Source organism: Halichoeres trimaculatus, unplaced genomic scaffold (assembly GCF_033239565.1).
Source record: "Halichoeres trimaculatus isolate MK-OKI-2021-1 unplaced genomic scaffold, fHalTri1.1 fHalTri1_scaffold_23, whole genome shotgun sequence".
NCBI lineage: Eukaryota > Metazoa > Chordata > Actinopteri > Labriformes > Labridae > Halichoeres > Halichoeres trimaculatus.
The window spans coordinates 11,118,845-11,145,353 of NW_027437201.1; the positions used below are offsets into that span (position 1 = coordinate 11,118,845).

The 26,509-nt window shown below is 39.9% G+C and overlaps 1 protein-coding gene across 1 annotated transcript in view; it reads right to left on the bottom strand.

Moving 5' to 3' along the window:
- shisa8b (shisa family member 8b) overlaps positions 1–26,241 on the bottom strand; it is a 50,285-nt gene extending 24,044 nt beyond the window's left edge. The window contains exons 1-3 of the mRNA XM_074662588.1: positions 25,876–26,241; positions 24,633–25,306; positions 6,314–6,438 (exon numbers count right to left, since the gene is read on the bottom strand). Of these exons, the coding sequence (XP_074518689.1) occupies positions 6,314–6,438; positions 24,633–25,279 (772 nt within the window). The 5' untranslated portion in view covers positions 25,280–25,306; positions 25,876–26,241. The remainder of the gene's footprint in view (positions 1–6,313; positions 6,439–24,632; positions 25,307–25,875) is intronic.
- Positions 26,242–26,509: the final 268 nt, after the last annotated feature.

Genomic DNA, 26,509 nt, shown 5'->3' on the forward strand with positions numbered 1-26,509 from the left:
TAAACACAGTTGACACCTCATGTTTTGATGTTGTGATGCTAGCTACTCAGACACTTCCAGATAAGTGCTGTTCTGTGTGAGTGGTGGCTGGCTGTTCCAAGGTTTAGACAGAAGAGCAGAGGTGATGAGGCCTCTTCTGTTCAAACACCCACACTTTGGAACAGACAGTCGCTTGTTCGCTTATTTTTTTTTTATATCACAAAAAAGTGCTCACTCTATGATTTTATCTAATTCTAGCCTCATTTTCTATTTTATTTTATTTTATTTTTTTTCCTCTGCCAAGAAGGTTATATTTTTCGGGAGAGTTTGTCTGTGAACAACATAATTAAAAAACTAACCAACAGATCTTGATGAAATTTTCAGGAAATGTCCAAAATGGAATAAGAAAGAAGTGATTAAATTTTGGAGGTGATCCAGATCACCATCTGGATCCAGGATTTTTTTAAAGGATTCTTTATCATTTTGAGATAGGGCCGTTTTCAACATATGTGTATATAACTCCACAATAAATGGTCGGATTGCTTTGCAAAACAATACAAAACAAAACAAACCTGCAACTAACACCAAATTGTAGCAGACAGTCTGCTGAAAGGGAGTATAACATTAAAGTAGGACTAAAGTGTTGCGTAACAATCACAATTTACTTGGTCGAGGTCTGCGCTCTCTGAGTGCTTTTCTAGTTTTAACTGTTTTTATTGCCCGGTGTGAAGAACTTTTTAAGCTTTACTAAAAAGTGCTATTTAAAAAAAATATTATCATCAAGTTAGTTGTCAAAATCCCATTTGACAAGACACATGGTCCCGCACTCGAGCTTTGGAAACTTTGCTTATAATCTATGATGATATGATTTCATTTTAAAACTTACATTTGCAAAAAATTATATCCCAGACTGTATCTAGAGAGGGCGAGCTCTAAAGGTTTGGGCTTCACTTCAGGTGAGCTGTTGTGCTGGTCATCATTTTATAAAGTATGTAGACTAAATTAGATATTGGCTAAACTTGCAGTTAGGGAATGGTACCGAGTTAGGTACTTTTAAAGGTACAGACCGAATTCTGTCAAAAGTACTGGGTACCAATTCACATGAAATCAAAAGGTACCATGTTTAGGTACCTAAATGCACCCTTATGACTGTGAGGGAGTAAAAGAGTAGGCGATTTTCCATAATGGACATGAACACAGCTTTGCAAGGTTATATAGTGAAGAAAACATATGTTAAGTTGAAAAAATCTATATTTTATTATTAAACAAATTGATATTTTGTTACCCATCCCTACCCATCCCTACTTCATTATGTTTTGGGAAACTGGTCTTTTAGTCCTGTTGAAGGTCTGCACATTTCCTTCTCGTTGGTTGTGAATTTAACTTTCACATGAAGATTTTTTTAACTATCACTGAGATCACAGTCTTGTTTCAATGCCAGCTCAAAGACGGGAGATAGACATTAAGCCTTCTGGCACTTACCTCCTAACAGTGTAAAAATATTACTGTGTGTAATGAGAATGACTTTTTCCAGAGGCTTCTGTCTACCATCTTGTTTACTGTGGAAAAACCAATACCGTTGATCTGTTTTCTGACCCAGCAATCTATGTCGTGTTCCACTTTCCCGCTGTGGCTTCATTAGGGGGACATTCTCAGCGCATTTTTGTCTGTGCATACATCGTGAGGCATCTCTGATTCAAATTATCCTAAATAAAGCGATACAGGATCCTGCAGCTTACGGAGGGAGCAGAGGAAGTGACTGTCGCGTGGTGAACAGAGGAGGAAGGTTTCAGACTGAGGGAGGTGATTCATGATGTGAAGCCTTGATGTGTCGAGCCACAAATGTCAACCCATGAGCTTTTTTAAAAACCATGAAATGACCAAGAACCAATTCATGTGTAGACTAATTCCAGGTGACGTACTATCAGACTTTCTTCAGGCAAAGTTCAGCTTGAACTTCACTTTTTCCTCTCAGACAGTTTCTGTCACTGTGAGTTCTCATGCCACACCACAAGGATTTCTGCTCGTTGTTTTGTTGGCACTAAGCAGCCCGCTGGACAAAGTTTTTTTTTTTTTGCTGTCTGTTTTTATTGCTCACAAATAGCCAGTGGACATTCAGTGGGTGTAATATGCATGAATATGGAACAGATTTGCATCAATAAGTATCTCCATCAACACTGATTTCTTGCTAAGTCTCCTGCCTTCTGCTCCTGTCACTTCGCATTAAGAAGCCGACCCAGTCATGTCCCACACCTACGTTAACTCACTTAAACTTTCTCATTCAGTCAAAACTTTCAGCTACACGCTGGTCTTACATGAGTCTCCACCCTACGCTTGAGGAATATTCAGATTTGTAGGACACCTGCCCCCCTGGAGGCTGTTGGATGATCGTTTCAATCCTCAAACTCTTGCTGGTTCTCAGCCGTGGGAGACTTAAAATTCCTCTGTATGCTGCTGAAAACTACATGAGATGTAGAGCTTTTTAGAGCAGCGGGAAAGCAGCAGGAGTGGACCAAAAAAAAAAAAGGAGAGAAAAAGGAACAGAGAGCCTTATGGGAAGTCTAAGTTAATCAAAATTCTTTCATGTAATCATCATTAAAGAAATATGACTGCACTGCAGGGGCTGGAGGTGCTGGGGTTCAGGTAGCTGTTAGAAGTTGTTATAAGGATTTGTTTACTACCGTGGCGAACTTCATGAACTAGCTTTCAGGTCAGTAAATACAATACATGGGAGAAGCAAATGCTCAAGTTTGTACCAACACATTTACATTTTTTTTTTTCCATTTGTAGAACTGGTTATGTTTTGTTGATTGGCGTACACCTGATTAAAATTTTAAGACCAGTTGAAAAATTGCACAAATTAAAATTTCCATTGTTGGATCTTACAAAAAAAAAAGACAGGACTAAGACCAAAAAAAATGAGAAAGCAATTAGGCAATTAATTAAAAATAGTGTGTTCATCGGCTGATCAAATATTTAAGACCACAGCAATAATCTCACAAAATCTGCTCAAAATGTGGATTCACTATCATTTTCTTTCAGGTATTCACACTGTTATGACCTCCTGATTGCAGACGCAAAAAAACAAACAAACAAAAAAAAAAGTTTCCTCTCATTGGATGTGGTTGGGCTGTTGAGCCACATCAGCAAGACCTCTCTCGGTGCGCCAACGCTGCTGAGGTTGGACGCAGTAAGACAGACACTTTGATTTTCTCCAAAGATCTTTGGGTTATATGGAACAAAAAATGAAATTGGTAGACCCCAAAAAATTCACCAACGCTGAGCTGGAGGATCCCACTGGCAAATTAAGGCTGTAACTGGAGCTGACTGCAGTCCAATAACCATCAGACAGCATCTGAGAGAGAAGAACTTTAAGAACAAGAAGCGTCTTCTTCTTGTCTCCATCAACGCCACAAACTCGCCCATTTTGACTTTTTCAGAGAGCAGCAAACATGGGACACTGAAAGGTAAAGAAAGTTTGATTCTCTGAGGAGAAAAAACTGAACCTTGACGTCCTGATGGCTTCAACGTTACTGACATGACGAGGTGATCCCACTGGAGATGTTTTCACGGCGGCACAGTGGAGGGGGCGCCATCATGATCTGGGGCTTTTTCCTTCAATGGACCAATGGAGCTTCAGGTTGGTCAGGGGCGTCAAACAGCGGCTGGATCTGTGGAGATGTTGCAGGGGGCCTCCTTCTTGACTGAGGGCCCTGGTCTGTGTGGGAATGACTGGGTTTTTCAACAGGACAACACTGCAGGTCACAATGGACGCCTGACAAAAGACTTCTTCCAGAGGAATCAGCTCACTCTTTGGACCATCCTGATGTTCCCCTGATCTAAATCACTCTGACAACATTTGGGGATGGATGGAGAGGGGCTTTTCTGAAGTGATCAACATGAACTTTTTTTTTTTCTTTTGTATTTTGAAACTCTACTGAGAACCTTCCTAAGATCCAAAAGTGCAAAATGTAAATTCTCAAAATCCTTTAACTGGTCTTAAAATTTTGATCAGGTGTGTAGGTCAAAATGTCTGACTTTGTGGGTTTCCTGTTCAGCTCAATCATTGCTTTCGTAATCTCCTGCATAGATTTCACCTTAGAAATCGTACAAAGAATCTTCTATTAATTTCCTCTGAGTATGCCTCATGCCATGTGCGCATTTAAAATAAATTACTGAATGATATTTTCTGCTGCCATGACACAAGATTCTGCAGATAATCTCCACCTCAGTTTAACATGCAGCTCGACACATCTGCGATCTGCGAGCAGAGATCATGTTAGCTACAGAGATCTTCTGATACGGTCTCATAAATATTCATTGGTGATAACTGCAGGGGCATGAAGTTATGCTGCGTTACAGCAACATCCTTAGTTATGCCATGAACTGTACATGCTTGAATCCTGCTCTTTTCCCAGTCCCTCTTGATAGTTTTAATTGTTTAAGTTCAAGCTTCTGGAGTAACGATGAACAAAGTGTCCTTCACGTACAGTGAAAATTAGACATAGCAAGTGACTCTGCAGGGAGCTGCTAATATTACACACTGAAACACTCCCTCTTCTTTCCTTTGACACACACACATACACACATTCACAGGCTGGCTCACAAACCTGGGTAACAAACCTGCATATGCAGACAATCAGTCCTCTCCTCTGAACAATTGTCCAATTTTACCAAATATCATGACCTCTCACTCTTAAAGCTTTGTGTGTGTGTGTGTGTGTGTGTGTGTGTGTGTGTGTGTGTGTGTGTGTGTGTGTGTGTGTGTGTGTGTGTGTGTGTGTGTGTGTGTGTGTGTGTGTGTGTGTGTGTGTGTGTGTGTTGTATTCAGGTTGCTGTATCTGCATGTATGGAGAATGTATGGAAATGGCACACACTGCCTGTAGGGGTGCAGCCTGCTTACATTAACATACTAATTAAACTATGTGTGTGTGTGTGTGTGTGTGTGTGTGTGTGTGTGTGTGTGTGTGTGTGTGTGTGTGTGTGTGTGTGTATTGCACCAGTGTTGCACGTGCAACAAGCATATGTTCTACTTACAGATGAAAAGCCTCTATTGTTCAGTCCCACTCTGTCTTCCACACGCTGCTCAAATACGAGTGTAAGTTAACGCAACAGACCTTAAAGAGGGGGTACTGTGTTTTTTTCTTGACTTTTTCTTTTCTTCAGGCTGCTTTTTTCTCTGTCCCCCCTCTGTCCCTCTGGTATCGCCATAATAGATTTACATGATTTACAGCAACAAAAATGCCTATTTTTCTTACACTGGTGTTTTAGAAAATTATTAATTCATCCTCTATATGAAACACCTGTTTTTGCTGCTGTCTCTTTAAGGCTCCCTGCTCCATAATTCCCCTTCCCTCTGACTGGTCAGTTTTCTGGAGCCCTTTACTTAAATGTGTCATGAACCAGTCAGATCCTGCGATGACCTCATCATTTCAGCAAGTGTCATAAAAATCTTGAGAAGATTTTGTACGTTTTTCAGATTGTACCTTTTTGAGCAGTTTACGGACAGTTTTCGGGATTTCTTCAACTAATGAAAATATATCAGTTTGAAAATTTGGACGTGTTTAGAATTGACATCCTGCATTGTTACCATATATCCATCAATACATTTTGGTACGTGTGATACCTCCCTTTAAAAATATTTTAAAAATTCATTGAACTGTTCCTTTAGAATGCCAACATTGAATACAAGAAGAGCGCGAACCAAGTTTCCAGCGCTTGTTGCTCTTATTTGATATGACAGCTTGAGAGATGATAATTGATACATTTCTGATTGACTGTGTATGAAGGCAAATGTAGTAAACCAAATTTCCTGTCAGATTAATTAGGTATTTTTGATTCTGATACTAAAATTTGGGAAGTGTGTGGGAAGACATGCCACACATCTGACTGAGAGTCAATCCTCAGTGTGATCCAACCAGTGCAACAAGAATCGTATTCTGTGAATGAACAGAGCTAAATCAGAACCAGGTTAGGAAAAATTCCAATCCTAAAATGTATGAAACAAGCTAAAATTTCCAGCCTGTAAACAAATCATCCAAAGGCATCGCTGAGATGATGGTACTCACTTTCCTGGCCCTAACCTCTGAGACAGATACTTTCTTACTAAAAAGACACAAAGTAAAAGCCCAAAGCTGGATGTTATCCTGAATTAAATACTGGTTAACAAGCAAAGAGAAGAAGACACCTGTGGGGAAAAATGGTGTCTGCACATTTCCAAGCTCTGAAGAGAAGCTTTAGCTTTGGTTGTAGAAGCAGAAAAGGTCATGACAATAACATGAAGTGAAAGTCACCACAGAGTCTCACTGTTCTCTCCTTCAACATTAACACTCACCGCTCCTGCTGCGCGGCATCCTGGTGGAGACGCCGTTCGCTCTCCCTCCACTGGGTGAACTGGTTGTAGCGTTCTCTACCGTGCTCACCTCAGCTCCCTGCTGCTTCAGGAGGTCTGTGAGCGTCCTGGAGAAAAACACACACAGTGAATATAAAACACTGCCCAACATGTCCTCTGTTCTTCAGCGGTAAATACATCCAGGCTTAAAATTAAATGTTTTCCCCAAATCAAACAAGCACTGACATCGATCCTGTTCGTACAGAGCTGTGTCAAATACTTCATCCTGATTGGTCAGTGCTTTTTAACAACAGTCTTATTTCTTGATAGCACACTGTAGCTGTGATGGCTGTGATTACAGGTCCTGAGGAGACTGAAGACTGTTTTTAAAACCAAAACTGAAGAAGTTAATTAAAAATCAGGTACATAAATAGTGTCCAGCTGTCTGATCTCAGTGAAGAACACACTCTGTACTCTTTCAGAGCTACTTTGTTAATTATCTCAACACTGTCTTAAAGTAATACTAAGTTCACACTGCAAAAAACTGAAATCTTATGAAGTATTTTGCCTTACTTTAAGTAAAAATTGTCTTATTGTTCTTGATATGAGCCACATTCAACTGGTCCGTCCAGAAAAATGTCTTGTTTCAAGTTATTTAAAGACAAAAACGAGGTCTGAATTGCTTGTAACAAGTAAAACTAATTTGCCAATGGAACAAGAAAAAAAATGCTTGAAAATTTGCTAAAACTAGAATAATGTCTCAATACAAATACACTTTTCTCTTGTTCCATTGGCAGATTTTATTTACTCGTTACAAGCAATCCAGACCTAATTTTTGCCTTTGAATAACTTGAAACAAGACATTTTTCTGGACTGGTCAGGTGAATGTGGCTCATATCAAGAATAAATAGACATTTTCTACTGAAAATAAGACAAAAACGCTTGACAAGATTTCGATTTTTTCCAGCTTTTGCAGCTTTTTAAATAAGAACAAGAAATAGGAGTGAGAATTTATTCCTTGGACTTTGCATTGAGAAATCAGTGGTTGACAGAAATCACTTAGCACCCAACATCATCTGTGGTCCAGATGTGTACAGTTGGTCCTCTGTGAGGGCTTTCCTGAACAGCTGCGACCAGTGCAGTGAGAACACACACACACACACACGCACGCACACACAAATGTGCAGGAATACACACACAGGCTCCCCATTTACAGTGTATGCTCTCAGAGGGGCTGTCATCACTTCTTATGGATGACTACTGGGAATAACTGTATATATCTATATATCTGTGTATCTATATATACATATAATTCTTTAATGTACCATAATTTAAGACCTATTTTACTGTCCACTAAAACTTTAAAAGAGTAACGTTTCCACTCTTCCTGTATGGTAACTAGCATTTATTGATGTATTACAGATGTCAGAGAGCTCTGATGCCCCGCAGTCACCACAGACATTTCACATGTTCCTGATGCATGGCTGAAGTCGTCTCAATAATCTCGCTTTCGCCACAACCTGAGGATATATATTTTCTTAAGTACATTTGACAGGATTGACTGACAGTTAATGTTTTGAATCAGCGATAATCACTTAACGCCAGTGATAAATCACATTCTTAATCCCAAATTAAAATCTTCACAACTTTAATGTATTAAAGAGAATTTACTTTTTATGATTTTAAACATTTCATATTCAATGCACTGAATAACTGGCTGTACTTTTTCTCAGATGATGCTTGCAGAGGAAATTTGTATTCAAAGTGGCTCATCTCCCTATGGTGTGGTTTTACTCTGCATCCCTCTGGGATGAATTCCAGTCAGCTGTGTTTAAGTAGCAGCCTTTTTGCTGAACGACATACGGGAAAGATTTCTGGCAATATGGTCATGTTTGGACTCAGGGCTTGTTGTTGCTGCACAGCAAACACACACATTTTCTGTTTCCCAGTACAAGGGCTTTCCCTCCCGTTGAAGAGGCACGCACTGCCTGGCCACCAAAACCTTGTTCCCACAGCGAGTGACACCTTTTTTGGCTCACACTCTCACCAACACACATGCAGACACACTCTTCACTTTGAATAAACACATTTCTGCTCCCTGTGCATTTACTGAATTCACTCTGTTGATGGTATTCTCTCCCTTGATCAATAATTCAAACACCGGTGCCTCTGTTTCGCTAACGAAGCTTATGTGGTTAGCTCCTTGTACCACACACACGCACACGCACGCACACACAGACACACACAGACACACACACAGGTGCACAAAATCCTCACAAGCTAGAGTATGAGTGATCTGACAGTGAAGGCCAGGGGCAGCTTGTTTACGCACAACCCTTCCAAATAGAAAAAATCGGACCCTTTGGCCTCCTTTCTGATCTTCAAACTGTTAGAGAGTGTGACGAACTCAAAGTGTCTCCAGCTGGGGCCCTGGTGATGGTATGAAGCTGTCAGATAAAATAAAGTTGCTTGGATCTGCCACAGGTATCTCATTTAGACATGTTTGTGCTGCTTATGCAAGTGTTTGCATGTCATCACAATTTGACCCCATATGCATGGAAACAGCTTAATGTATTAATTCTTCATCACAGCATTTAATATTACACACTTTATGCATTTTTTTTCATTCTGTGTTATTGTGTTGTGTATCATGTTTTATGGTTTTAATAGTATAATGAAATATTGTGTAGCAATGTATGATGAAGCTTCCAAGGCTCAATATCCAAAGTAATTTATCTTATGTTACTATTCCCGGTCTAAAAAGTATCATATCATGTGTGTCACATTGTATCTTATCTGATGAACAATGGGTCATATTGTTTTGCATTGTACTGTATCACACACATCGTATCGTATCGTATCGTATCGTATCGTATCGTATCGTATCGTATCGTATCGTATCGTATCGTATCGTATCGTATCGTATCGTATCATATGTATTGTATATCATATCATTTATTGTGCCATTTATCATATCATATCATATCATTTCATATCATATCATATCATATCATATCATATCATATCATATCATATCATCACATATCATATCATATCATATCATATGTATTGTATTTCATATCATTTATTGTGCTATTTATCATATCATATCATATCATATCATATCATATCATATCATATCATATCATATCATATCATATGTATTGTATATCATATCATATCATATGTATTGTATATCATATCATTTATTGTGCCATTTATCATATATCATATCATATCATATCATATCATATCATATCATATCATATCATATCATATCATATCATATCATATCATATCATATCACTATGTTTTGTATTGTAGCATATTGTACCGCAACAAATCTAAATTGCAACAGTTGTATTGCAACGAGGGATGTTTCAATACCACTTTTTTTCAGACTGATACCAGTTAGAGTACTCTTGAGTATTTATCGATACTGAATGCCTTTACCACAAGTACCTATGAAACGTAAAATTTTAATAACATTGATGGATCATTTTAAACAAAGACATTACAGTCACTCTGCCATTAAGTCCAAAATAAAACAGAAACTGTCAGATTTTAAGTGATTAAAAAAAAGAAGTTAAAAAATTTAACTGTTTCACTTTTAACTCACCCTGGTGCATTCATATTGTCTGAACAGGACATGATCACGGTAGTGTAGTGCCAACCACTGGCGAAAGGGACTTGCTCGACTTAAGGGTTTATGCCTTGAGTGTTGGCTGCTGGTATCGGCAGCCTTCACCAGTGACAATACCTTGAATCAAGAACGGTATCAGCTCAATAGATAGATACTGCTATTGGTCTACCCATAGTTGCATCAAAATGCAACATAACATAACAGAACATAATGCATCGTAACCCATTGTATCATAACCAATTGCATAAGGACATTTCATACCCAAATGTATCCCATGGTAATGTATCATGTCATATTGAATGGGCTTGTGTCACATTGTGTGATATCAAACTGTATTGTGTCACATCAAACTTCATGGCATCCTGTCTTATCGTACCGTACCGTACCGTACCGTACCGTACCGTATCCTGACATAAGAAATCATTGAATCATCTGATTTGTATCATATCGCCATGTATTTTATCACAGTGTATTTTATTTTAACTTATGATATTATGTCTCACTGTATAGTTTTGCATCCCATTGCACTGTATTATATCACATTATATGTAGTGCATAGTCTTCATATAAAACAGAAATATAGCATTTGTCATTGTGGGTCCAAATGGGTGCAAGAACATTCCCCATGGCATATTTCTGTGCCAAACACTAGGTTTAATGAGTTGTAAAAGAATTCTGGGAAAGTTGTAGTCTATTTCTGCAGCTCTACTTTGTCTAAGAATATCATGTTCATTCATTCAAATCAATTCAGATCATAATCATCTTATTGTGGATCCCTTTATTCTCACTGCATGCCTGTCTGTGGAAAATTTGGACGTGAAATTTCCCTCCTCTAAATATTTGCATTGCATGACACAAAGACTTTCAACGCCTCCTGATCTTTGTTCCTCCTCTGCAGTGATGTAAATCACTCCCTCTTTTTTCAGTTTTTTAATTCTTTTCCCTTTCACTCTTTTCATTCTTTCTTCCTCTGTATCCCTTCTCACCTAAACGCAGCCCTAAATCTGTCTCTTTCTTTTCCTCCCCCTCTCTAAACCATATCGTTTGTCTTCCTCTGTTCCAGTCTCTCTGTTCCCCATCCTCTCTCTGACTCACTGCCGTGTGGCGCCTCGGGCCTCCAAGCTCTTCTCTTGGCTTGCCGCTCAAACAACTTGCTGATTTTGACTTTTAATCTTCAACAGATTTTTTTTTTTTTACCTGTCTCCAGGCTATGTAGTGTTTATGAAGTGTTGGCTGTGCTTCCTGAGAGTTACGGGACTGGAAAGAACGTTTAAAAAGAGCAAGATGGTTAAAAGATTAAGACAGAATTAGCTTAATTTGGCTGCAAATGATTAAGTCTGAACCAGTGGCTGGAGCGTGTGCATTTAATAGCCTGGATTGTTTTTAAATACCATCAATGCTTGCATGGTGTCATTATGATTAGTCACCGTTACTTTTAATTATTTTTATAGCCTGCAATTGACGTCACATCCTTTGAACCTGCTTTATTAAATAACATCTGAGTTAACCTATTTATATATAGACTCAGAATTTTATAAACCTTTGCTTATGTCTGAATGAATGAATCCTCCAATCCAGTGAGACTTGTCTTATTGTCCTTCAGTTTTTAACATCATTCACTAGCTTGAACTCAAATATGTCCCACTTTTTAAAAACTTAAAAAAAAGCAAGAAATTATTAAACTGAACAAAAAGTTGAAGCAAGTGTCTTCACTTTCTCCATCTTTTAAATAAAGGTATCTAGTCTGTGAGAGGTATACCAAAAGCCAGAGCAGAACAACAGTTTACTTTTATAATTCTCATAAAAATATGACTAAAACACTTAACAGACCTGAGTTGAGGCCTCTATACATATGTGTAAATGTCTGCCTGCCCCAACCCTCTCCTCTGCCTGTATGTTGACATTTTGGTTGTATCAGGATGTTTCTGGGCAGAGAATGGGCGTGGTTACCTCAGCCAATCACAGCCTGCCCAGTTTGCAAGTGACTGTGTGTAGATGATGGTGGGTGGAAGAAGCTAACCTGAGTGATTACAATAGTGGACGTAGCACCGAGGAAGAAAAACACAACCAAAGTAAAACAAAACGCAAAACAGATACAGCTTTTTACTAAACAACGAGCTTCGGCTTGACTTTCACTGACTTTTAGGCACTTGGAGAGCAACATAGGCTGAAGTGTGAGCCGAGTTGACTTTCTGTTAACCAGGTATGAGTCAAATACCCATGATTAGCTTGTGCTAACATGCCAAGTCAGCTGAACAGCTATTTAGTCTTTCCCAATTGGAACACGGTGCAACAGGTGGTTGCTTGTTTAGGGAAAATCTTCATGTAGCCAAAGTCAGAGGCAGTGGGTGTGTGCTGCCACTGGCACTGAGCCAAGGACTCTAGCTCACACATACATAAATATACATAAATAATAGCAGGCTGTTCACATGTGGCTTAAAAATGGCTGTTTTTAATGTGTTAATGGGGATTCCTTGGCTTTTGAAACAGGCCTCTGGTGGACACTTGTGGAACTACAGTTTTTTTTTTTTTAATTCCCCACTGGTGTCATTTCCAAATGTTGTCAATTGCCACTTGAATAAAACACATCTACAAAATGTTTTTTTCTAAACAACAGTTGCAACATAACCAAATGAGCTACTGTGATTGGGAACAGGAAGGATCCTAGCTAGCTGCCTTGGAAAAATGTAAGAAAATGCCACCCAAAATTAGCATTAAAATTAATGAATAGAAATAATGTAGAATTTAAGCAAGAAATAGTTTGATCCAGGCATGTATTTATTTGGACCATCTTCTTTTTTTTGTTTCCTGTTTTTTGCTCTGACAAAGAAATCAAGTTTGTTAGGAACCTTACACTCACTGTTCTGCATATCGATCTGACTAGCAAATCCTAAATCATGCCCTCTCATCTGCATAACTTTAACATGTTATGTAACTGTATTGTGCCTTAAGTGCTTAAGGTCATGCTCTTGTACTTTATGTATTATAACCACATTGAGATGGACCATTCCTAATGCCCTGTAACATTCAATTATTACATCCCTTTTGGACATATACTTAGAAATCATATAACAGTCCTCTCCAAACAGGGAAATCCACTGTCTGTCTCACAGCAGCCTGATTATATCAATTATAACAAAGTAAAATGTCCTGAACATTCAAAGCATAATGCATGCAGGACACACAGTTCAATGTATATTTCCTGTGCATCCTCGTGGCCTGTTCACGCATTACTGATCACATTATTGACCCTGTCGTGAATCTGTCCTTTACTGTTTTTAGGGCCTCTGTGTTTTGTTAAGATGGAACCTTTGCACACATGTATTAACAAAGAAGATTTAAGGGCCTGAATAACAAACAAAGACAGAAAAGTTGTGTCCCCTAACTGAACTTAGAACCAAGTGTAACACATTTTTAGACACCAGCGTGATATTTCACTGTCCGTCTTCTGACCAGGAACACTTCTCAGTGACACCATTGTCCAGGAGATTTATCTACAAAAACACTTCTCCAAAATAATCCACTGCAAAAAGACTGTGGCAGACATCTCAATGTCACAATCCCTTTATTCCCCCTCTGTTCTCACTGCTCACTTGTCACTCATCGCTCCCTCTTTTCTTCAAAGGTACAGTGAAAGCCATCATCGCTGTCACCAACGCTTACTGATAAGCAGTCAGACAATGACAACTCGTGTCTCAAACACACCACACACACAGAGGGAGGCCTGCATGCAGATTTAGTTTTGTGCCTTTTTATGACACTTTCATTAAAAGATCCATCTCCCCTGTATGCTCTTTCTTGTCAAATATGTCATGAGTATTTATGGACTTACCGTTTGTTCAGAATTAATGTTTAAGAAAGCGATTCCCCAAAGGCAAGACAGCTAAACTGCTGCTAAATACTGCATCTGTTTGTATGTATTCCCTTAATTAGAATTCATATTTAACTGCTATTTTGATCTATGCTTCCTCTTGCTTGTTTTATTCTTTATTTTTCATTTAGCACAAAGAAACGTGGAAGTGATGACGCATTTACGCCCACACTTAAAATCTCTTGTTCTTTTCTTAGTCATGTAACGACCTAACAATAATAAGCATGACAAACACGATAAATGGTGACGTATATATATATATATATATTGTTTCTATTTTAGAGAAACCCACTGAGTCATATAAGTAAAAGTAATCGATCACCTGTTGGGTGCTGGCTGAACTTGAGAGTTACTGGTTTTATATCATAACATGCCTATGGAGAATTAAGTTTATTTTACAATGTTTATTTTAGATTTGTCGAATTTGTTCGCAAATCTCACCTTGCTTTTTTTCTTCTTTTGGAAGCTACCAAAAAAAACACACACTGCTCTTCTCACCTGGTTTTAAGCAACCTTCTCATGTTTTTGGTTGACTTGCTTATTTTGCAGCCTTTAGATGCAGGCAGCTTCTAGTATTTCTGTGCTAACAAGCTACACTGTACTTTGTCCTGTTTAGGATAGAGTCTTTTTGTTTTTGTGAAGCTGCTTCAAAGGCTGTGATGCAGTTCTATGTTTATTCATTCAGCTTAAAGTGCAGCCCTCTGTATTGAGTTTTTTTATATACAACTTTCCATGCAGGCAGCTTCCTGAACAGCTTCCTTTTTATGCTAACAAGCTAACTTGTGTGCTATTCTGCCGGGGGGATATTTTTGTTTCTTTCTTTTGTCCCATTGAGCAATACTTCAACTTCTCCACTTTTTTTTACTCCCCAAGTATCCTTTAACAGTGTTTTATGGTCTCTGTTTAACTGTTATATTAGGGTAGGACCCTAACCCTACTCTGCTTTTATTTACCTTACAATTAGCCCCTTACATGTTCTTCTTCTATAGAAACACAGTAATGATGTTTGTTGTTTCTTTTTATGAGTTACATTAAAAGTACCCAAAGCTTTCTATAATTACTTATCAGTATTTCACAAACTTCTTCAGTATACTTTTTTTATAAACTGTTATCTTAAGCACTTGTTTCTTGCTAACAAGCTAACTTTAAATCTTCTCTTGAGTATAGCCGGCAATATTTGGTCCTTTCTGTTTTCTCCCACTCTACATACAAAAGAAAAGTTGTTTCATGTTGAACTTTGCATTTTGAGCGCACTATGCAGGTTCCTAGGGTTATTTTTCAACTTCAGACACAGTATTGCTATAATTACAAGCTAGCTAGTAGCCTTCCCTTGGAGCTACAAGGGTAGATTGTTTTATTACGCAGACCTGAAAATGGAAAAAATGCAGCCTTATGCTAAATGAAAAGTTTTCAAGAAGCTTACATGGATCTTGGAGTTCTTTGAAGCTGGTTTGCGTTCCTCTTTGAAGCTGTAGACAGATGGCCCATTAGATGGATGGGAGAAGGATAAAATGAAGCTACAGGGGCTGACTAACTGTGGCTGCTGGTGCTACAAACTTCAATTTTGTCTGTTTTAAGTGAGACAGATAAAATTTGGTATGGGAGTCAGCTTTTTTTCTTTGGTATTAAAAATGGAAATGCCACCCTCAAGGTAGAACAGATAAGAAGCAGCAAATCTTTCAAGTTTGTAGATGTCAACCATTTTAACTTCACCCTGATAAACAGACCAACAGAGACAAACCCTTAAGCCAGTAATCACTGACCCACATTTAACTATGTGCTAGGGCCCAGAGAAGCCCCTGGGGGACTTTGAAGGAGCAAGTCAGAGGAGGAGAGAGGAAGGTAAAGAAGCTGGGAGGTGGAAATTGTCACATCTGATACTGACACGCAGATGTCAACTTACATGTCTCCCTACTTTGGGACAAAACAGTAGCAAGTGGTGATGTGCCTGTGTATGTGCCTACTTTAACTCACAAGTAAACATGCATATAGACATGCTCACACACACACATCAGTGCCAGGTGAGAGGTGATACAGAGTGACAGCTCCACCCTGGAGCCGATGAGAAGGCGGGGGAGATGGCGCAGAGCTGAGGAAGTGGAGCATAGGAGGAGGAGGAAACTTTAAGAAGACTTGCTAAAAAACTTCTGTCCTCTACCATTTCTTAGTACAAAAGTATTTTCTCACACGGCGGATATTTAGGGCTCACTCCGGTTTGATTCGCTTCCTGCTTGGAGCCTTATACTTTCAGTTCTCGAGCTGGAGGAAGTCACAACGAAACTAGCTGCGACAAAGAGATGAGGTTCATCAGAGACATGGGGTTGTGTAGAAGATGTGTGAAACCTTGAGTTTGTTGACAGATGTGTGTATGTGCTCCAGCATATACTGTACACTAGAGAGTATGAGGGGTTATATATACAGTCAATGTTTCAAAAAGTCTTTCATTAATTTATAAAATATCTTTGAATCAGGAGGAAGATGAGATCAAGAAAGAGGGAAAATTAACCTGACCCTTTATAAACTATGCAGAAGAAAAACTTGTGTTGGAAAACAAAATTCCTTTTCTTAATTTTGGAATGGCAGTCTGGCAGTGAAGAGGACTGGATTGGATTGTCCTAGTGTGGCTAAAGTTAGCAGAGCTAGCACCACCAGCCTTTGGTTGTCCAGGTTGGTGACACTTTGACTGCAAATTTGTCTTTATTTCCTATATCAAAAAGGCATAATAATATGATGCTTGACAAGATGTCATCTGTGCTTGTTTGCATCTGGGTTGTAGAGCATTATAGCAAAAGCATACAAAGAAGTGAGGTACATTAACCCAACACATAAAAACACAAATATGAAATAATTCAAGCAATGTACTGGCCTAACATAAGAAACGGTCCTCAAATAAAAAAATCCAGCCAACACAGTTAACTCAGACAGTGTTTGAGCCAAACTTCCTCAACATCTAACATTACCTGTGGTGCACTGCAAGGTTCAGTTAAAGGTCCAGTTTTATTTCTTTCTATGTACTCACTGCTACTTGGCCAAAAATTCAGCACCTCAAAGGTTGCATTTCCTTGCTATGCAGATGACACATTACAATATACCCTTTCTGAAACCTGAAGACACTGGAAGCCCATCTATCTCAGCAACTCAAGAATACTGTTCAATCTTAAAACTCCTAACTATCTCATGAGTGGTCTTGATGCCTTACAGGCAAAATACACAAAATGTGGAAGATCTGGCTACCCTACACCTTAGACTCAATGTATAACCCATCTTTCAGGGCCGTAGAAATTGAAATATATGAATAGGATACATAGTAAGTTGACGCATTGTAGCAGTTTGAGAAGAGGTAAGTGTACCACCCAAACTACACCTGTTTACCACATTCTGCTCAGATTGTTTGATGTTTCATGGTTGCATTTTTTTGCTTGAAATTAATGTGTTACTAAGAATAAATAAATGATATGTAAACAGGGATCCAGTTCAGGTTTCATTAAGGGGTCAGAGCTTTGAGGCTTTCTTTATAATTGGATGAGTATCCTTGTTCTCTCATACTCCGACAACTTTACGTGTCTTTGGGGCAAAACAGTTATCACAGTCTACAAGGATGATACGAAAAACAAATAAACAACAATAAGATCAGCCAGGTATACTACCTCTGGCCTTTAGCTTACAGAAGCTCAAAAACACTATTTGCAGGTAGGCTGTTCTTGCTTAGCAATCAGATATGTCATCTTTTTCCCCTACTGCCATCCGTCAAATAAAATTCCTTCAATATGTGAGGGTAAGCTGATGTTCTGACAGCAGACAGATTCATTCTGGTGCTGTGCAGAGACATCATTATCTGCATCTGCATTTTATCAGCCAATATCTGTTCCTGTATGCGGGTGTGGCTTATTACACTTTTGTTGTAACAGTTATCAAAAAAAAAAGAGACATTTATGTTTGTATTTACAGTTGTGCTTTAAAATGTATCACTATTTGTGTAACTGATTATAAAACCCATTTTAGTTTTACTTGTTTCTCTCCAGCTCATTATCTCCATCCATGTCTTCAGTTTCAGATTTGGCTTCACATCTTAAATGAGTGAAATATTTGTGGGAATAAAGGGTAGAACCAGTTGCCACTTCCTCAATGCAAGACGTTGACAGGCAGAAACGAGTAGAGTAGAGAAATGAGGTTCCGAAAACCAAGTACATAACTTAAATTGTGGATAAAAAAAAGTTTTTTTTAATTAGGCTTTCTTTTAATGGAGAAAATTTACACTTTCCACTAAAATGACGTTATGTTTGTTTGACTAAGTTGAAGCCACAGCCTCAGTTGGTGAATCTAGCGGTAGAGGCAGGGCTATTTGACAGCAGGCTTCAGGTGGCACACTCTGCTGTCAGTGAAGTACATAATGTGAAAAAACGAACTACCCTTTTTTTTTTTTTTTTTAATTTGTGGATAGTAACAAGCATTTCTGGATAGAAAAGTATCCATGTCTTTCTCATTATCCATGCTTCTCCAATTCATAATTGGATCTGAGCTCATCCCTGGTGGACTGAGTGATGACATCATTGGCTTTATAGGAAGTTTCTCTGCTTGACAATCCTTTCTCCTTATCACTGTTATGTTCTTTACCTCTATGCTTCTCTCGCGAGAGTGTCTTCATACGTGCTGTAGTGAAAGAACCACCAGTAATCCCCCATTACCCCCCTCCTCAACTTCAACCTATTTGTCAGAGTGCATCTGCCAGAGAAAACCTCCCGCTGCGAGGTGCATGCATGAACAGCAAGTTCTTGAAAATATCAGGGCCGAAATGCCCTGAAACCACCTAGAAAATGACAGTAATGTGTCTACATGTGAAAGGGTATGAAGGTTGTTCTCTGTGTAGATTTCGCGACTTGGTGGAAACCAGGGTCAGAAGCCACAGAACAGCCACTCTACGGGGTTGAATCCACTCCGGAGAATTGGTTATGACATTCAGAAACCATCACTGCTCATTTCTCTAACAGCAGCCCGGATGTGTTATTTAACACAGAGAGATCCTTGATTCTCCGACAGAATCACTTTCTATTAAGTCATGAAGTGGACGGTCAGAGAAGGAGGTCATATCAGCTACTTAAGAGTTTCTGACTTTCTAATAAGTTATTCAGATAAAAGGGTGGTAAAAACAACAACGGGCATAATGTCACCAACTAAACCAAACTTTTCTCTTTTAAATGCCTTTTAATTATTTCTACAGTTTTATTTTGCTGACGCTTTTGTCCAAAGCGATGTACGACACAAGCAATTTATTATTTATTTATTTATTAAGTTTTTAATAATGTAAAATAATCTAATCAAATAAACTTCAACAACATTCAGTAATTAGTGATGAAAAATCACTAAGAGCTGGGTCTGAGACCTTCTGACTCATTCTACCCCTGGGGACAAAGAAGAGAAGGGTCAGCGTAAATGCCTAAGTTTTCCTTGAACAGATGAGTTTTCAGACATCTCTTGAAAGTAGAAATGGACTCGGCGGATCGCATAGAGTTTTCTAAGACAATCCATCACCTTTTAAGTTTAAGCTCTGAAATTAAAGACTTTAAACTTCAAAAATGACTCCTCAGTTGCTTGTTAAAAAAGAAGAAAATCTGCCAATGGAGTACGACCAATTTGCTTGGGAAAGAGTATTTTTGTCTTTTAAAGGGGCTATGAGGACTTTTTAGAAATATGTGACTCTTTCAAGTAAATGAATGAAGATCTTTTTAATACTGCTTTTCTTAATTCAAGATGACTTTTTACAAGGCTACAAAAGCAACAAGGTAATGCATTTTCAATTTTACGTAGCACTATTGTTTGAATCGTGACAACAAGAAAACTTTGTAAACTCTTTTTGTAGAGTAGTTTAGAGGTCGGCTATATTTAGCGCTACTCCCAGCCCAGTGCTCTGAGACGTGTGTAATGTGTAACATCAGTGAATCCTGGTTATGTCCTACTAGTGCTCATCTACCAACTCCAACCTCACCAAGCAGAGCTAAGATAACCTCACTCTTCGTTTTATTGATAGACTCTCAAGTTTGAACAGACCACTGCAGAATAACTGCGGCATGACACGCAGACAGTTTAGCTCGTGCTCTATCACGCGATCACTAACCAGTTTAGCTTTCTTCTGCCCTTCTGTTCTTTTACTTTATGAAAATGCAACTCTAGCGTCTAACATAACCACAAAATAAATCCAAGAAATTGTTTTTAGCAGAGAAAAACGCAGATCTCTCTTCTCACTGCTATACTTTGCTGGCCAGTGTGGTGTTGTCATGGAGACTTGTACATCAAGATAACTTAAAAACTCCTTATAGAGGCTTTAATATCTTGGAAAAATATATTTTTCTTAACTTGTCAGGTGCCCATGCAAACACTTAGGCTTAAAGACTGTGAAGACTGAAGATTACCCCAAATTTTGCTGATGCATAACTACAACTTCACTGCTCTGCAGCTTCACCTAAACACACAATAGGCCCGAGCACTTTCATACAAAAACATGGTGTTATATCGTGTTGGTCATGTCACAGATACTGAGGGTATGTTACAAAGTGATGCCAACCTTTGCGTGCAGTTACAGCATCCATATGTTTACACACTGTATTGAGTATTGCTGATCTGTCTGACTTAAACCAGGACACAGCGGTGAAACCCTTTGAGCAGTGACCTTCATTACATAAGAGGAGGGGTGAAATGTTCACTGTTAAAACAACACACACTGAACATAGCTTCATGCAGAGGGGTCAAACATATAGATCTGGATGCATGCGTGTGCTGCTGTCGACTGGAAACCTTGTATCTCCTGAGAATCTCGTCTTGTTTTTCACATTAAAGAGAAGATTATTTTATTATCGTAATTCTCTGAGCTGATTCAAATACATTCATAAGTTTATTTAAGTTTTTTTGAAAGTTATAAATAACTTTATTTGGAGATACAAGGTTTTCATATTGACCTTATGTGGAGTGCAGGGTCGTATACATGCATGCACATTAGCCCCCACACGAGTGCACCCACACACACTTATTTTGCACCATGTGACCTCTGCCGCCACCGTGTTGGTCCCTGGCCTCCCTGGCCTCCCTCCACTTGTGTTTGGTGGACTTTGTATCACAGTCCCCTTCGCCTCCCGGCCACATCCTGAGCTCTCACAGGGTAAGGAGGGTAGGAGGTTGTTGGTCCGTGCTCACGCAACCTAAACACTCTCTTCTTGTTGTTAATTGAAGTATAAATCACTGCGGTGCATGTATGTGTGTGTACGTGTAAACGTGAAGACATCATGAAGCTCATCTGTGTGTGTTCACTCTTTGAGCCTCTCTCCAGTTGAACCTTTCACGGACGTGACACATATGACCTAAGGCGGTGCTCTCCGTTGCCTTTGTTGGCCAGGATTTAGTGCTTCATGCTAACATCCTGGACCTGGTTTGGCTCACGTGTGAGGAGGTTTGTGTGTGCAGGAGGCGAGTGTAATCTAAGAGGAGGATCATTTCGGATTTAGCTTTGAAAGCTGATTTAGAGCTGCTGGATTTCAGAGGGCAATCATTCTCTCTTCGCTGGAAGAAAATGAATCAGAAGGACAGAGAGATGAATTTAAAGAAAGACAGTGTGGACGTTGCGTTTTGTGCTTTGACGTATTAATATCGCACCTGAGAGTGGGTGTATATTTTCATAGTTTTTACCTCCTGCTGTGTGAGCAGTACATGAGGTCTTAGCTGTGCGTAGACTCTTGGACCAGGGATTTATGTCAGCAGGCTAACAGCTAAATGAGCGTGCAGGAAGAGCAGTCCAGAAACGGTAAAGCCGTAATCGTGGGGAAATTTGTTTAATCACAAGGAGGAGCAGTAATCTGTAGAGATGGGCTCAGGGAGGGAGGGTGTTTATGCAGCTGGAGTGTTTCTATTTCAGTGAGGTGCTACCCTGCAGGAAATATTAATCCTGACTGTATGTTAGCCCTAGAATGAGTTTTGCAGCTCAGGTTAATGGCAGTAACGTGCTGCCGGAGTAGAGCGTGCATTAATGTCCCTCTTCTCAATTAAAACAGGAATCGTTTAAAACTGGTAAAGAAGGAGACGAAGAAGCAGGCGAGGTGAGATACAAAGGAGATGAGAAAGGAGATGAAAGAGGGAGCAAAGATGTTTGTTTGAAACAAAAGGAAAAAAGAAAGAGCAGCAGGATGAAAGCCAAAGGATGAAGGACAGAGGAGACGAGGCATTTTTGAGTAACATGTGACAAGGAAACTTAGCATTGCAGATTTTCGAGGAGGAAAATGAGATCAAAAACAAGACGCTCGGAGAGATAAGAAGAATTTCCTCCTGATGGGAGAATACAGCGAGGAGAGGCGGGTTGGATAGTTTGGGATGAAAGCGGGGAGATTTGAGCTCATGCTGAGCACCGTTTGCTGTAATGATTTCCTGAGGCGGAATGGATTGAACCCTGGACCACATTTACAACCTGAATGTGTGTGTGAGAGAGAAATGAAGATCGAAATGCTGATCCTGAATCGGGGTGCACAATATTATTGCATAACATCAGTATCAACAGAAATAAGAATTCTAGTTGGTACTTAGCCTGGTGCATTAAATATGCACTGACAATGGGTTTGATCATGTCAGCTGTGGGGAAGTGTCGTTGAGTAGAACAGCTGTTTGGGATGCCAGGAGAAGCAAAACACCATTTCATTTACATAAAGGTTTATCATCTCAACAGCACCAGAAGTTTCAGAGAACGAAAGCCGTGAAGCTAAGGCTGTCGAGTCACAGGATGTGGGATTGGAATCAGCGGTTATGTTACAGGTCTGACCATAGACTGTATAACTAATGGACATAGTCTCCTTGATGCCACCCATCTGTTTCTGAAATAGATTTTTAAAGCAAATCAACTGGTGCGGCCATATTGGAAGTGACCCAATCCATTTTTTTTGACTAGGCTGTAAACCGGTTTATTTCTGCTGTGAAAACAGCTTTTTTTTGGCTGGGTGTGTTTGTGACTTCCTGTACTTCCGGGGCCAACCTCAAGCTCAACTAAAGGCATCAGGTTTTAGCGCTGTCTGCACTGTCTCCTGTTTTTAGACCAGAGGTTACCACTTGGGTCTGACTGCCTCAAGAGTTTACAAACAACAACCAATGAGAGGCGCTGGCAGAGACGTGTTATCAACTGGATGTTACGTTCTTTTACAGCTAACAGAAACACAAAAGTGCCCAGAGCTAGCCGTGTTTTTCTTTTCTTTTTTTTTTTTTTAAAAAGACCGTCTTTCATCATTATTTACCTTTTTGCCGAGACAGCCAGCTGACAAAGTCAACAGCCCTCACACAACTTTCTCTGAGATCTCAGGTCTATGAAATCGGTACTGTAAATATTTATTGTGTGATAGAGCAGGAATGACCTAATGCGTGCATTTTGAGGACTGTGATTGGTCGAAACTGTCCTCATGGGTGCGGTCTATGGTCCAAAAGAAAGCAAAAGACTGAGTCATCTCGAAACTCTTGAGTCAACAAAAAATGGAGGGAAAAAAAAAAGAAAAGAAAAAAAAATTATAAATTGTTCAAACATTTAGTGTTTGCATGGTTTTGTATGACCCTTGATCCTGTGTTTGTTTATATTCAATAACCCCCACTTTGGGAACCACTGAACCATAGGGAACATTCAAGAGACCTATTGGATATGAATAAAAATCCATACATCCCTGATACTTTATAACTTTTCTGCTGTGTTAGTAAAACAGAGTTTTCCAGCAAATGGATGGAAAAAAAAAATTCAAAGAAAAAAAACAACAACAAACATTTTACTTGTTTCTCAGAAAAAAAACCCCCGCAAAAGTGAGGAAAAATTTTCAAGAAAATAAAAAACTATCCCACAGAAGCAAAATGATGTCTGTTTCAACATCATCCCAAGCAGAAATAGTTTGGTCAATCGAATTTGTTTTTTTCAATTTTTTGTTTATTTCAAATATAAGTCATGCTTACAAAACAAAGCAAATGGTACACACGGGAGAAAATACAAATGAAATGTATGAAAAACACAAAAAGAAAAAAAGAAAGAAGGAAAAAAGAAAGAAGCACAAAAAATGCAAAATTAGAAACATTTAGAAAAAAAAGTGATGAGAAAATAAAATTGATGAACATGTTTATATGTGCCAGTGAGTGACTCAGTGAGCCATGATTTAATGCTACACATACTCGTTAAAACACTTTTATGATTTGCCAAATTATCCCCCAAGATTTCCATTCCTCTCTTATTTTAAAACTAACTTCACTTATCTTTAATTAAAATACAGTCGTATCAAATCTGACAAAAACATTTGTTCATTGAAAGTTTGGCAGGATGAGACGGTCACATGTGGTGCTGTGTTGTTAGTCTCTTAGGGATCATTCATACATGTGCAGGCAGCATACACAGTTACACACGTGTTGGTAGGACAACAGATAAACGATCAAGGACGAAAGTCAGAGATTTTGAGCTGAGGTTTGTGAGACCATGTAATGAAAAGTCTCTTTCAAGGTTAGATGAAGCCAGAATTTCCAACTTTCTGACAACAGCAGGTAGAGCATGCATGGAAATACACACAAGAACATGCAGTCATGAACACACACACACACACACACACACACACACACACACACACACACACACACACACACACACACACACACACACACACACACACACACACACACACACACACACACACACACACAAACACACAGTTACACTTATGTGCAGAAACTTACACTCCAACCAAAGGTAAGCACATGAGCAGACACACCCACATCTCGTATTTCTTTCACACACAACCACACACCATTGCTCTCCTCACCTGGAGTTGAGGTCAGCGTGCGATGCCCCCGCTGTGCCTCCTCCTCCGCTCCCTCCTCGGCTCTTCTCCAGGCCCAGTTTGGTGAAGATTCCCACCAGCACCATGATAGCCACCACGCCGCATATGATGTACACGATGAGGTGTGTGCGGTCCCGGTCCCCGTCCTCTGTACCCTCCGTGATGGTCGCCACAGGCTTACCGGTGTTGGCCCAGATCGGCGTGTCGTAGTTGGAGCAGATTCTCTGGTCCAGACGCTGCTGACGGAACTGGCAGCAGAAGCGGTAGAAGCAGGTACCACAGCAGTACAGAAAGACGCCGGCGTTGCAGTTGAACGGCGGGTCCCATTGGCCCATCACGTCGTAGTACCCCTGACAACGTGTCCCTCCGACAGGAGGCACATCCTCGTCGTCTGCGTCGCCACCGCTGGTGGGAGTGGACAGCCCTGTCTCTTGAGGAGTGTTCTGAGTGGGCGCCATATAATTTGGAGATGTCTGGTTTATGGGCGTCGTGGGGGCGATGAAAGGGTCGCCCTCTGTTATCGTTGAAGTTGTGATGGAGTCCTGGGTGAGGGCAGGTTGAGGTGTAAAGAAGGAAAAGAGGAGGAAGAGGAGGAGAAGGTGGCAGAAGGGAAACACGGGGGCTGCCATGCTGCTCGGAGCACCCTTCTGTCCAACCTGCAGGGAGCAAAAAAGTTTTGTGTAAGAGAGTCAAACCATCAAGAAAACAACCCCTGTGGGCTTTTAGTTTTATATTTCAAACTCATAAACACAATGCAGTCGTTAACTCATGATGACATGGTCAGCAGCAGTCTGAATAAGGCAGTTTGAAGTTACACCACATGTGATCATGCACAGATCGCCAACAACACCTGCAGCATGTTCTCTGAAAGCACTGATCGAAGCCTGTATGATTAACCCATGATGCATCTGTTCACCAATGATGCTTATGGAATCAATGATGCAGAGAGGGTGCAGGAGGTTTAAACGGGTCAGTCAGAATCACGACTGCAGACTGTGAGACCTGGTCGGTGCCAGCTTGCAGGTTTTAAAAAGCAAAGTGAAGTAAACTAAACCACTATTTCACGCCAACATACCGCAGAAAGATGTTTGTGCTCAAAGTTAAAAACTACAACGTGAAAGAAAGCATCAGCAGCCTCCTACCTTCAAAATAAAAGCTGATAAGTAATGTCTTTTTCCCCTCGGCTCAACCTCATTGAGAATTTTGTTCAGAAACTCACTCTCACCTTTCTCTCTTTGCAATCTGCACAGTCGACCCTCTGCGATTCTTTCCCAGAGTTCAAAGGGCTGAAAAATCCCCTCTAGAAAAATCCACAAACTTTACTCAGCAGCATTTTCCCCCTCAGATCTCTTTGCTCTTCCTCATGTGTTCTCCATCATCAGCTGGGGGGGGCTGGATCCGTGGGACTTAAAAAAAAAAAAAAAACTCGACACGCTCCTCTTATCCTCTTTTCTCCTTCTTGTATCACCTCCTCTAAGTCGTCTTTTTTCCTCCTTCTTCTCTTCAAGAGCTGCTCAGTCTGCCATGGCAGGTAGGAGTCCAGATCAGTCCAGGACTGTTGGGGGATCTTCTGCTGTGAACTGTGTGTGTGAGTGAGTGTGTGAGTGTGTGTGAGGGCAGAGAAACTGATTGGAAGAGAGGCAGAGGGAGGCAGCAGTGAGCGCTGCAACAGTTCAGGAACCGAATGAGATCTCCTCCCCTGTTTACCTCTCGTCAGTGGTAGATAGACAGAGAGAGGAGGAGAGGAGGAGAGAGGAGAGGGAGGATGTGAGTGTGCGTTTGTGTGTTTTTCATCAGAGTGGGGGGAACATCCAGCTGGATCTTGTCCCTCGAGGGAAAAATCCTCAGAGGAGGGATGA